The 14,186-nt window shown below is 39.0% G+C and overlaps 1 protein-coding gene across 2 annotated transcripts in view; it reads right to left on the bottom strand.

Moving 5' to 3' along the window:
* trim67 (tripartite motif containing 67) overlaps nucleotides 1-14,186 on the bottom strand; it is a 47,191-nt gene that overhangs the window by 6,264 nt on the left and 26,741 nt on the right. Inside the window, exons 4-9 of one of the 2 annotated variants that reach the window (XM_023952765.2) lie at nucleotides 12,880-12,990; nucleotides 10,640-10,793; nucleotides 7,515-7,595; nucleotides 5,132-5,295; nucleotides 3,514-3,652; nucleotides 47-171 (exon numbers count right to left, since the gene is read on the bottom strand). In XM_023952765.2, coding sequence (XP_023808533.1) covers nucleotides 47-171; nucleotides 3,514-3,652; nucleotides 5,132-5,295; nucleotides 7,515-7,595; nucleotides 10,640-10,793; nucleotides 12,880-12,990 — 774 coding nt within the window. The remainder of the gene's footprint in view (nucleotides 1-46; nucleotides 172-3,513; nucleotides 3,653-5,131; nucleotides 5,296-7,514; nucleotides 7,596-10,639; nucleotides 10,794-12,879; nucleotides 12,991-14,186) is intronic. The other variant, XM_023952766.2, reaches the window with a different exon arrangement.

Genomic DNA, 14,186 nt, shown 5'->3' with positions numbered 1-14,186 from the left:
ACGAGCCATTTAACCCAGTTTAAGTCGTACAAAACAGACGGGTAACCTTGGAAAAGGCGGCGGTGCCCAACACCACGCGGTCATCGTAGCTGTTACAGGAGACTGTCAGGTTTTCATTGGACAGAACAATGTCCCTGTGAGCGGAGGAGGGGTCAAAGGTGAACCACGCCACTGCAAAATAAAAACACCCGTCAGCATTTTGTAAGAAAGAAAAACATATATTAAGCAAACTTCTCTCATTAATTGTTATTTGTTTTTTGATTTACGTATTCTTTTTCATGCTCTCTAAATGTACAAGCTGAATTATTATTATTAGTTGTTTTTTAAATATATATATTTAAATATATTTATTTTTTAAATATATATATATATATATATATATGTATATATATAAATATACTTCTCTTTTTAAAAATTATGTTTGATTTTCAGTAAAACAAAATTTTAAAGTTTTATTACAATAAGAATTTTTTTTTAAAAAAATGTTATTCTAATTCTTAAGATCATTTTTTTACAGGGAGTCAAGCTGGTCATCCCTTTCTGTAGTCATACCACCAAACACTAGATGGCAGTATTTTTTCTGTGTGTAAAGGCCCGTACACACCGGGACGAATTTCGCCTGCGATTTTCGCCGACGTTTAACGCCTCGTGACTAAACAAAGGGCACCAACGTGAGTGTGTACGGAGCCCGTGTCCTGACATTAAGATATAAAAATATATCTTGTTCCCACAGATTAATATCTTGTTCCCACAGATTATTATCTCGTTCACATGAAATACTATTCCGTTCCCACAAGATACAATTGCGTTCCCTCAAAATACTATTCCGTTCCCTCGAAATGATTAACTCGTGCGAACGCAATAATTATGTCGTTCGAACGCAATGATTAATCCGTTCGAACGCAATAATTATTCATTCAATCATTGGTCTTGTTGTTTAACCTTGGTCACAGGGACACGGTGATTGGCCAATGATTGGCACCAAAGGATGCTGGGAAACGTGACGTACTGCTATTGTTGTTATGCTACGAGCTAAAGGTAAGTGCTTTTTAGGCGAAGCAGCCAGCTTAATATGATATTTTTCCGATTTTCATCGAGACAATAACAGATCGACCATTCTTGCTTTTATTTTTACCCCTATTGAATGCTCACAGAGACACGGAAGTAGCGGCAGGAAGCGGCTTTTGCAGCAAGATGACCGGAGGGCGTACCAGATCATCATCATGTGAATGAACGTGAATACGATGGATGCTTTTGTGCTTTTGAAAATAAATAAATCTGTTCTCTTAACATCTTCCGTGTCTTCAATGCAATGTAATGAGACACACACAGACAGAAATGTGAAGGTATCTGCTGTAAATCTATGACGTAAATTAATAACAGGATATGATCGGCTAGTCAGTTAGCATGTAGCCTAATAGCCTTCGAATGTAAAGCGACTGACTGCTAAAGTTAATAAAAGACAAGTCCTGAATATTAATATTCCTATTCGACCCTAAACTACAATATCAGCTGTCTGTCAACAGACCAGCCAGTTGCCCAAATGCCGGCATACATCAAAGAGCTCTGCGGCGGCACTAGTAGTAGCCTAGCAGGAGCTATCGTATGACAAAGCAGCCTAGTTATCATAAATCTTTTGATATTTTTCTTATATTCATTGAGACAGTAATAAAGTGATCATTTTTGTTTTTCATGTTCCTTTTTTGAACGAATATGGGTCACAGAGACACGGAAGTTACCGCTGAAAGCGGCTTAGATTTGCCGGCGTACAGAGAGCATATCTGCCTGAATGACTTATGACGTGAATAATTATTGCGTTCGAACGACATAATTATTGCGTTCGCACGAGTTAATCATTTCGAGGGAACGGAATAGTATTTTGAGGGAACGCAATAGTATCTTGTGGGAACGCAATAGTATCTGGTGGGAACGGAATAGTATTTCGTGTGAACGAGATAATAATCTGTGGGAACAAGATATTAATCTGTGGGTACAAGATATATTTTTATATCTTAATGTCAGGACACGGGCTCCGTAAGTGTGCACACCGACGCGAAAAAACGCCACGCGCCACTATACGACAAATGAGAATGGCGCTTTTGCACACGTGTCTGGAGCTTCTGGAGTTACAGTCAAACACAACTTGGGGGCGCTCAAACACAAAACTGTCTTTCTGAGCACATATACCAGCGAAGAAGATAGACGCCAAGTAGCGTCTACACTGCTGCGAAGAAATAATGACGGAAATTCTCAAATATACCCCGAACCAAGCACTAGTTGGAGCAACTGGTGCTTGAAATATTCATGTTTTCTTTGTTTGATTCTGACAAGCGTGTAAATACTTTCTCTCTCCTTCTGAGTGAAAAGCGACTTTAAGAAGCGTAAAGTTGCGCAGCGCCACCTTGTGTACAGGAGCATTTCTGTTTTACATCTAATGTAAGGGAATGAAATTGCATGTTCGGTCGGCTCATCGTCAGCGAAAATCGCCTGGGTGTCAACACAAAAAACGTGGCGAATAACGCCTGGCGAATATTCGTCCCGGTGTGTACGGGCCTTAAATCAAATAAAATAGTCCACTGGTTTAAAAGCTAGCATGAACATTTTTGACCTTTCAACAGTAATAAGCATTAACAACAAAACCGTACTACTGTCACTGTGACTGAAAATACAGAACAAGCTATACCGCAAAAAGTACAAACACATTTACTATTTTTCACTAAAATGTATTTGCAGGCTAAGTCTTTTTCGTTTGAATACATTTTTCTCAAATATGAGGCAAACCAGGAAGTTCTAAATGTTGCAGTTCCTCAAAAGGCCACTAGAGGCTGGTTGAAGACTGGAGAGAGAAGTCAATGGAAAACCTCAGATTGACTTCTATGCTTCTGTGCTAAGATGTCTGATTGTACACCAAAGATAAACATACTGGTTTCAAAAATTGAATCTTTTTTTCCTTCTTTTATTCTTGATCATTGTAGGGGAGGTCAACAGCTTTTTTTTTTTTTTTTAAATTACCTGTTTAGACTTTATCAAAGCTCCAGTCTGTTCATTATTCTGGGTGTGAATATTGACACAAAACTCTTCCCACTGAACTCTGTCCCGCCCACTAGCCTGTTTGTCAAATTAGACAAAGTAAACTACAGTCAATAAGCCGGGCACTGTTCACTATCCTGTGTATAATGTTTGGACACATTAATACACGTCTGTAGGTTTACCAAGTTATCTCACTGAACTATTTCAATACCAATCATGAAATGGTATTCCCATTTTAAAAGGCAGAAATACAAATATTGCCCCATTTGTAGTCCCAAAAGTTTTTTAAAAAGGGCTCATCTGGACTTAGTTTTTGGCGTTTTCCCTCTTTTACAAGAGACTGTCAGTTTCTGAATTAAAACTTACGACCAGATGAACATTTTCAAAACTTTATATGATAAGGAACCATCCTGGATGAATGACAGTCGTCACAGATATATTGTCTCCTTTGGTTCAGTAAAAGCTTCCTTTGCACCAACTTACCATCCGACGTCTTGAGAACTACCGTCTTGCTGTATGGACCCACACCAATGGTATTGTAGGCTTTCACTCTGGCATTGTAGGAGCTGTTAAAATGCAACCCATCAACTGTGCACACCGTCTCCCTTCCAACATACACCTCCTGGAGGAGAAGATTAAAGTATTATTACAAATAAAATAAAACTTAACACTATTTTCTTTTAATGAGAAATTACAACTCTTGCACACCTTACGACGGACAGACCTAATCCAGATAGTTAGCAATATGTCCGCCAACAATACACTATATTACCAGAAGTATTGGCTCATCTGCTTGAATCACATATGAACTGAAGTGCCATCCCATTCTTAACCCATAGAGTTCAATATGATGTTGGTCCACCTTTTGCTGCTACAGCTTCAACTCTTCTGGGAAGGCTGTCCATAAGGTTGAGGAATGTGTTTCTAGGAAATTTTTACCATTCTCCCAAAAGTGTATTTGTGAGGTCACACACTGATGTTGGTGAAAGGCCTGGCTCTCAGTCTCTGCTCTAATTCATCCCAAAGGTGTTCTATGGGGTTCAGGTCAGGACTCTGTGCAGACCAGAAGTCCATCCATACCAGACTCTGTCATCCATGTCTTTATGGTTCTTGCTTTGTGCTCTGGTGCACAGTCATGTTGAAAGAGGAAGGGACCGTTCTAAACTGTTTCCTCAAGGTTGGGAGGTTGGAATTGTCCAAAATGTTTTGAAGCATTCAGAGTTCCTTTCACTGGAACTAAGGGGTCAAGCCAAAGTCCAGAAAAACAAACCCACACCATAATTCCTCCTCCACCAACTTTCACACCCGGACAATGCAGTCCCAAAAGTACCGTTGTTCCGGCAACCTCCAAACCCAGACTCATCCATAAGATTTCCAGATGGAAAAGTGTGATTCATCACTCCAGAGAAGGCGTCTCCAGTGCTCTAGAGTTCAGTGGCGGTGGGCTTTCCACCACTGCATCGACGCTTTGCATTGCACTTGGTGATGTGTGGCTTGGATGCAGATGCTCGGCCATGGAAACTCATTCCATGAAGCTCTCTGCGTTCTGTACTTGAGCTAATCTGAAGGTCACATGATGTTTGGAGCTCTGTAGCAAGTGACTGTGCAGAAAGTCTTTGACCTCTTTACACTATGTGCTTCAGCATCCGCTGACCTTTCTGTCAGTTTACATGGTCTACCACTTCATGGCTGAGTTGCTGTTGTTGCCAAACTCCTCTATTTTGTTCTGATAGAGTTGACAGTTGACTGTGGAATATTTAGGATGAGGACATTTCAACACTGGATTTGTTGCACAGGTGGCGTCCTATGACAGTTCCACACTGGAATTCACTGAACTTCTGAGAGCGACCCATTCATTCATGAATGTTAGTGAAAAATTCTGCATGACTGAGGGCTTGATTTTATAAATCTGTGGCCAGACCAAGTGATTAGAACACCTGATTCTGATCATTTGGATGGGTGAGCCAATACTGTTGGTAATATAGTGCATCTAAAAACCATTCAGGACAAAAACCATGTGGAGGTCTGAAGTTCCCCAACAACACGGGTCTAGATGGATGAAACGATGAAACTCAAGTAAAGATGATGCACTTCCACCAACCCTGTATTGTCCTCCATTGCCATCGTCCAGTTCCAGGATGTATCCATCAATAGGGTTGCTGGTCGGCACAGTAACCCTCCAAGCCAGTGTGGCACTATTGTTTCTGGTGCAGCACTTTTCCAGCTGAAGAAGGGGAGCTGCCGGCACTGAAGGTCCGGGCTCCACTGTGCAGACAGAGGTTTGATGGAAATGTTACAAAGCACAGAAGAATGGCAATGAACATAAAGACGAGGAAGGGGCTAGTAAACACTGGATGTGGAGAAAGGAAGGACAAACATGGATGCCGTCATTTCCTTGGGGACTTTACAGTTCAAGGGATAGAAATAGAAGCTGCAATGACAATCTACTGGGAGATTTAAAAAAAGCACAAGAGCAAATAACTCCAGGTTCAATTTGAGGGCAACAGCTGGGAATTAGAGGAAGGCTTAAACATGACTACGTGAGGATGTGCAATGCTCTGCTGGGTGGAGGTGCAGAAGGTGCACGGGGCTAGACGGATATGACCTTTGCCGACTGACTTTTAGCTGAAATCATTGAGTTCTCCGAAGGCCAGGTTCATTACAAATACTGTCAGAAGCAGCATATCTGTCTAACCCTGTGGTGTGAGATGAATGAATTTCTCTGCTCAATAGACACATGAATAGAGGGCAAACACAAACACCAGGTTCGTTTCTATCAGAGACTTTTCTGATTCTTAGAAGAAAAACACGCTCATGTGGAGAAGTTCAAGTCAGTACAAACATCAAAACTAAAATGTAGTCAATCTGGAACTTTTACATTAAACTGTCAAACTATTTTTATACAATTTTGTCAATGCTAATAGTCCCATTCTGATCTCTCCACTAGCAGACAAATAAATACATTAATGTCTTTCTTATCCTCGTCTGAGCTGGAATCTGGCTCAAAACTGTATGGCTGGATAGCTCTGATGTTGCTCGCCGTTTTTGTTGCACCCCAAATTTTATGTTTGGGGTGTAAGCTAGTGGGAGAGCATGTAAAAAAAGGGATGATGGGAAATGAAGGAAGGCTCACTCTGTGCCAACAGTCACACCCACCACTAAGAGGTGAATTTCCAAAGAACTCCTGCTGCTCTGCAGAAACTACCGGTATGTACTAGACAACGACACAGCTTTTCCGATTCAGGCTAAAAATGGCATAATCATAATTAAAAGACTACTAGGGACACTTTAAAAATAGATAACTATGATTGGAGTGAGACTTCATCTTAGGTCATGTGAAACTTTAGGAACTGCACATGTAATTTAGCTGAAAAAATTTAACCCTTTAACACCAAAGCTTTAGTTCCAATGTTCCTGTTCTTTGAACTAATCTTTTACATAATTGACGTAATTCCAGCAAGCAGAAAAAAGCAGCTTAGCGCTGATGTGCAACACTTTCCACCAGTGACGTCTCTACGCAATCGACGTAAATCAACTGATTCTGACCCAGAGAAAAGCGGCTTTGGACCGATATGCAACACTTCACTTGCAAATCATACTAAGCCGCTTTTCTCTGTATCAGAACCCTTTAGATTTACAATAATTGCTAAAAAAAGGTTGAAAAGAGTAGTTCAAAAAGAGTGCGTTATTTTGCCGTCGCCCACATTAGCTGTGGTGTTAAAAACCTTTAGAGTTAAGTCAAAGATAATTAAATAGTAGGCAATACAAACTACTGTTTTTTGTTTATTCACATTTAATTATAATTTGTTCATTTTTTTATCTTTTAAAAAGTTATGTTTGCTGTTGAACGATAACACCACGACGTCTGAAGATCAAACAGTAAATCACAGTAAAAACACAAAAAAACCCTCATCACTAAATATGATGGGTCACTTTTTTCACCTCATTTCGGAAAACTTTAATAAAAAACAACTTAAACAAAACAACACAGACTATTTCTGCTGTTGCCTTTAAAGAAAAACACATTGTTTTATTTTTAGCACCAAAAAAGTTATTAGATGCTATCATAGCAATAATTTTATACACTTTAGATTAGATCAAGTTTAGGCAGAAATAAACACTTTTATGTAAGAAAACAAACGTTAATTTTCTTGTGATAATTCTAGATTATGTAGAAATCATAAAAAATATATACATAATTAGTACAGAAGTACTAATTTGAATATAAGCGTTGTCTATAAGAATGCATGAAACATGGTGACCACAGAAGAAATGGAAACAAATACCTCAGGAAGGGAAAAATAGTCATTCTGCTTTGGGGTCATTTATTGAGGTAAATACAAAGCATAACCATGCAGAGGAAACCACAGACTCTTAGAACAAAAGGACCACTGAGTTTTAGGCTAGAATGACTGTGAGGCTTTTTAGGAGTGGGGGAGTGAGGGGGTGGGGGTGGGACAAAAGGCATTCAAGGAAGGGAATACCTCCTGGGCTCTCAGTCTCCATCTCAGCCTCATAACTGTCTGCCGCCTGCATTTGTTTCAATAATGGCTTCTCTTGCACATCTGAAAGCATGATTGAGTTTGAATGTTTTAATACACATGGATGGCGGCACAGAGCGACTGACAAGGAGCTTCAGGTTTAACACACAAAGGACTTCCTGTGTCCACATTTTCATCACTTTGGATCAAGCAGTAGGTTAGTTTGGACTAACTTTTACCCATGAGATGAGATTTTCCTTAAAGTCATGACTTATATTGAAACTGCTTTGCTGTTTTTTTTTTGATGGATGTTATAATAAAACATTCATTCTGTAAAACAAATTTTCCTCTCCAAGCTTTCTTTTTCTTCCTGTCCTTTAGAGCTCTACATCAAAATTAAAACTTCGCATAAGTTTGATTCCCAAACTTTCCATTCCTGCAGGGATACTGGTGAGCTCCTTTTTAGATTTGACATAATTCTATTTTCAAACATAAAATGAAATAGTCAAATAAACATGACAAACACTAAGTGAGAAAATTATTGAAAAAGGAGAAGAAAAATCAAAATAATTCACCCCCCCCCCCAATATTATTGTGACTAATACATACATTTTTACACCTTTCACAAACAATCATTTTTTATATAAACTCAAAAGCATTAAATAAAACATGTAAAATATAAAATACCAAATAGCATTAAGGTACCAAAACAACTTCACAAGTTGTGATTGTCCATACATCGTCCTGTTTGGTTTATCATTTTATAATGTATAGTTTGATTTGTTTTAAATTGTGTAACATTTTTACTTCTTTTGATACTTTCCTCCATATTATTCCACAACCTCACCCCACAGACATCTCTCCTTTAAAGATTTCCATCACCACTTTTGCAAAATAGACTATGGGATTATCTTTACCTTCTCAAAACCACAGTGACTATTCTTGTTTAGTTTACATTTTCACAAGAAGCAACACTCATGTAGATCATCCAAAAAAAGGTCATTTTCTCTAAAGGCCGTGTCACTCTGCCACCATGTACAATTTGCACACATTGCACGATAAAAAAAATGGTCATTCGTGAATTTATCTGGAAAAAGTGAGAAAAGTTGTCTTCTTTACATGAAATTTTGATAGATGTATCACAAATGAACCACGCCAATCACGTATATTAAATTTCTCCACCTTGACATTCTGAGCTGAGAGCAGAGATCACATAGCATCAGCACCATGGTCAGCGCCCGCTGCCAAGACTTTGTTTTAATTAAACAGCTGGATTCCCCTGATCCCCACCAGTTCTGAGGCAGCTGCTAGGCGTTAGCTGATGGGGGGGGTCCAGAGTTGCATCCGCACCCGTCGTACTTGGCTAACTCCAGCGACCTGACTTCTTGGTGGCTTACATATTTAAGCCTTGTGCTATCTTAGATGACCCCACCCTTACATTGACGTGTTATTTCTACCATGACAAAGGTGGATAAAGGTGGAAAGATTTCATGTAATCCATGGACACCAGTGAAGATCACAAATCATTGAAGAAAAAAGGTTCAGAGCACTGTCTAGTGGGTCTAGATGACCCAACTCCCAATGTTAAAGTGCCTAGGATAGCACAAGGGATAAAGAACATAGTTTCAATATTGCTCGCTATTTTCCTTGTACCATTAACATTAGGTTGGGGTATGTGAGGGTCTGTAAGAGAGCAAGAGACAATGTAAACAAAGAAGTCTCAGTTATGGGGGCCGGGAAGGGGGGCAAGGTTGCTCAATGCCAACGGTCCAGCCCACAACTCGAGAGGCAAATTACTACTGCAGCTCTGCTGTGACTATGTTTGCTATACAAATAAACTTGCCTTGCCTTGCCTATGTCCAAGAAAACAACACAGGTTTTTTGGATTTTGTCTAAAAACAGCATAATCATGATAAGAGACCACTGCAAACACTTTGAAAATAGATCACAGGATCATCAGAGTGGGGCTTTAAAGCACATAACTACATTTCACATATAGATATTTGTCCTATAATTATATTCATGTTTATATTGTTTATGCGTTGTCGTGTTTATATATGATAATAAAAGGAGACAAAGTAGGAGAATGCCATGATAATAGAATATCATGTTTACCTTTATTGAATATTTAATTCACGTAAATCTGCTCATATTTGACAGAGGCTGCATTTTATTTTGAAAGGAACTTGCATATGCCGTCAAAAGTAAAAAAAAGTTAATGTAGAAAATTATTATAGAAAATTATAAAACTGTTACATTTCAATTACTATAAAGCTAAATTTAATAAATGAATAGCTAAATGACCAGAAAAACAAAAATAAAATCTAATTTTTTAAGTGGGAATTTGCGGCTCTCGCTGGGTTTTGGTCAGTATGAAATTAGACCAATAGGCTCTTTTGGCGTTAAAGGTTACAGACCTCTGAACTAGACTGAATCCCTCAGACAACATACTGAAGCTGAGCATTGTGCCCATTTTTATGACAAATCTCCGTTTCATTGGACCAGACTGCCTGCTGCATCATGGTGCTGCTCAGGATGCAAAACAGTAAATCAGCAGAGACGCCGTTAGCCTTTCAACTCTGTTGCTTTGTTCTGTGGGATGTGAGAGGTGAGGAAATGAGTTTCATGTCACCAGCCTGGGTGAACAAAGGCCGGATGATCAAAGCCACATTTCTTCCTTACAAAGCTGACTGCAACTCAGATTACAGAGAGGCTCACTGAAGTGCATGCTGACCTGACAGACGGCCAGCAGGTGTTCTTGCCTCACAGCCACATGTCCTCAGGGCTGAAGAATTCTACTTCCTGTTATTTCAAACATACTATATGTTTTCTTTTCTGTAATTAGATCTGGTAATCAATTTGACACACAAATAAAGAGATCATTAGAGAGCTCTGCTGACTGCTCATCTACAAGAAAAACAACCTCTTTCTGCTGCTGGAGCAGCATGAAATGCATGAAATATGCATCATGTTGATTACACATCAAAACAAACATGGATTCATGAGCGTAACACTGGGACTGCAGCAGAAGGAGTTTTTTTTTAATGTTGCATGAGCAGAACATGAGAAGCAAAGGAGATGCTTGAAAGTGAAAGTCAGGACGCTTTGGTTGTTGCGATGGAGCTCACCTTTGCCGTGGCAGAAGTCCAGCTGCAGGATGGTTTGGAGGAGCGAGTCCGTGTTGAGGACAAGGTCAAAGTCAGAGCTGACCTTGGGCTCCAGCGCCCCCTTGACCCACTGGTCCTGTGAGGACGTGACACGCTTGATCAGGGCATCTGAGATCTGTGGACACACAAAGCCGAAGGAGGTGAAGCTCCGCCCCCCTCATCCTCTACATAACTGAACTTACTGATACGAAAGAGCCTGACTCTGGAAATGCTGTTATAACTTTATAATATGAGCAATATCCATTTTTATAATAATTCCATATACAGGTAACAGGATAGCCGATATTGCATACTTTTGCATCATTTCTTTAATTAAATGCAATTACACAGGTTACACTCTTGGCGGTGCTGATGAGAATGGAAGACAAACCATTTAACCAGCCATCACCAACTTATGAAATATTCAAATTTGAAGCTACTATTTCTGCTAATATTTTTTCAACTCATTTTCTCGAGATGACAACTTAATATCTTTGTTCTCTCAAAAAAACCTAAATGTTTTCTTGAGATAATAGATCTCAATCATCGCTTTTTTTCTCAAGAAGATCACTTAATATCTCCTTATCTTGAGAAAATTGTATTTCAGTCAGACAACTCTTGCAGTAGTAATATTAATTTTCTCATCTTTTAGTTTTGCTTTCACATTCCTTTAACTTTGCATTTCACATTCCTCGAGTTGGCATTTCACATTCCTTTAACTTTGAGTTTCACATTCCTCTAGTCAGTATTTCACATTCCTTTAGTTTGGCATAAGACTCCGTGCAATTCCATGAGAAAAGTTTCCATAAATTTTTGGGTAATAACTACTCTAACGGAGCTCACAGGTGGAAGCCGGGTGGGAGGGTGGGGCGACAAATGTAGGCGCTTCAGTAAAGAAGGATGAACAGCTTACACACCTGGACTTAAATAGGACGCTGCACAGGTGAGTTGATTAACTGAACCGCCCTGGCGGAGTAACCGAAGTAAAACCTGCCAGAGTTGCCTGCCCCGAAATGCTCCCAAGGTCGCATATTTCTTGTGATAACGGAATAAAATCATCACGTGTTTTCTCAGGATAATGACATATTATTTTGTTATTTTAAGAAAACCAATCTTTTCTTCAGATAATGAAATAAAGTTTTTTTTCTAGATAACCACTTAAGATCTTATTATCTGAGGGAAAGGAATTTTGTTTTCTTGAGAAAACGAGCTGAAGAAAGTATTTTTCCATATGGATATTCTTGTCTTTCATAGCTGCATATAAAACAAGTTGAAAATCATTCTAGAAAATTAGTTTTTTAAAAAAGCTTTAAAAAACGTGTAAATAATTTAGAGTCACAAAAATTTAGCGTCACTGGCTCAAGCGGTTAAGCAGGTCGTCCAATGATGGGTCAGCGGTTCGATCCCCGCTCCGGCCCCAGTCAACTGTTGTTGTATCCAGTGGTCCACTGGTGTGTGAATGTGTATGAATGTCCCGGTGATGGTGAGAGGAGCCGTAGGCGCGAACTGGCAGCCACGCCTCTGTCAGTCTGCCCCAGGGCAGCTGAGGCTGCATCAGTAGTTACCATCACCAAGTATGAATGAGGAGTGAATGAATAAAGGACACATTGTACGCGCTTTTAGTGTCTGGAAAAGCGCAGATAAATCTAATCCATTATTATTATTATTTTTGTCTGCGACAGACTGGCGACCGGTCCTTTGCCCACGATTGGCCGAGATAGGCTCCGGCGGCCCCGAGACCCCGAAAGGGACAAATCGGGTTTAGAAGATGAATGAATGAATGAAATACTTTGGTCATAACAGTTAAATTATTAATGATTTATATATTTATTTAGTGGTGTAATGTCATCCTGGACACTAAGGTCTTATTTAAGTTTTAGCAGAGATGTATTGTACTTTAGAAACAAGTCTAATAAATTTCTAAACTGTTTCCACGGAGGGAATTCCATTAGCGCTATATAAATTGTCCGAAAAGAAGTCCAATACAAAAGTGAACCACAAGTTTTTTTTAAATGAAAAGAGTTTTTGGGAAAAAAAGCTTTTACAAATAAAACCACACCAAAGCCTGAACATTTTCTGCCAAAGGTAGTGCAACACAAAATGTTCAAATGTTTAGGCAAGATCCATTCATTGTTGTATTCGCTTGACGGGACGTGTGTGAAAATGCTGAACATATTCTGTGAACGTGTGCTCCTTTAAGTGGGCTATAGTGGGTCATAAACCTGCAGATATCCACTGGGATCGTTCTCCTTAAGGACCTCTAAGCAGTACTCCATCATGCCGGTGGTCTGCCGCAGCTTCATGGTACAGTGTGTGATCTGATCACGCACCACCTGTAGAAGACACAAACCACATGTTGAGGTTGTTGACTGATTTCAAATGAACGTCATCTATTAATAAGTAGATCAAAATAAACAGTTAAAAAAACAGGCTCAGACGATGTCTAATGTCTCAAATAGAGCCTAATAGAGACTGTTAGTTGATGGTTACAGTCCAACATTTTGCATTTTAGAGCACAAAATTGAAACAAACCTTTTTAGAAGCAGAAAACGTAGAAAAAATGTTTGACTAAAAGGTTTTCTAAATTCAGTGAATCTTAGATACATTTCCCAGGAGGCAGGGGTTTTAATGAATCTGAGAGATAATTAACCACAGTTTTTGGTGATTACCATCCTTTTCTGATTAGATTACAATCAAATATTCACCTGACAAGTGCTGCCTAAACTAAAACTGAAGACCATGAAGCGTTTGCTGAATCCCTGTCTAACCATGAAACGACCATGGAGGAAATTAATTAAAAACACTTTCATTATTTGCTGATGGAAAATTTCTTGCAGATCACGTTATACCTACCCCCCCCCCCCCCCCTCCATCCCACCACCCTGTGTAAACATAATGACATACGAGGAGAAGCCGTTTAGTAAATCTTGCATTTATTTTCTGTTCTCCTGACATTTGCGGAGCTCATTTATGCACATTGAAAAACTTGCTCCACATGTCTGTGAAAAAGACGCTGGTCCCCCTTACCAAACAGCCGCCATCTCTATAACAACCTGAGCCAGATTCTTCCTTGTTTTCATGGATACATATGTTTGTAATTTTGAAACAAATTATCATGAAAAAGGAAACGTGCAAATAAAAAACAGAAAGACAGACCACAAAAAAACTTGTTTTTCTAACTTAACTTAAAAAATGTTGTTTCATAGTTTAATTAAAAAGTATTTGAACTTTCCTCCTAATAATTCATTTTAGTTTCCCTACTATTATTTTCCCACATCACTTTCATTGTTAGTCACTTTCAAAGTTTACACCCACACAGGTTTTTCACATCTATTTGATTATAATTTGCCTCTCTAGCATGTTAGGAAGGTTATGGTTAAGTATAACACCATTAATCTAAATAAAAAAAGCCTTTGTTAACCTGTTGAAACTCTAAATTTCTGCTAATAGCTATAAAAAGGATCACTGTTCAAAAATAAAAAAAATAAAAAAGATTTTTGATCTAAACTATCAAAACAAAAGAGAGAAA

Source organism: Oryzias latipes, chromosome 24 (genome assembly GCF_053564925.1).
Source record: "Oryzias latipes strain Hd-rR chromosome 24, Olatipes_Hd-rR_3.1".
Taxonomy (NCBI): domain Eukaryota; kingdom Metazoa; phylum Chordata; class Actinopteri; order Beloniformes; family Adrianichthyidae; genus Oryzias; species Oryzias latipes.
The sequence above is the reverse complement of the archived record's forward strand: the minus strand, read 5'-3'. Positions and strand labels throughout refer to the sequence as shown.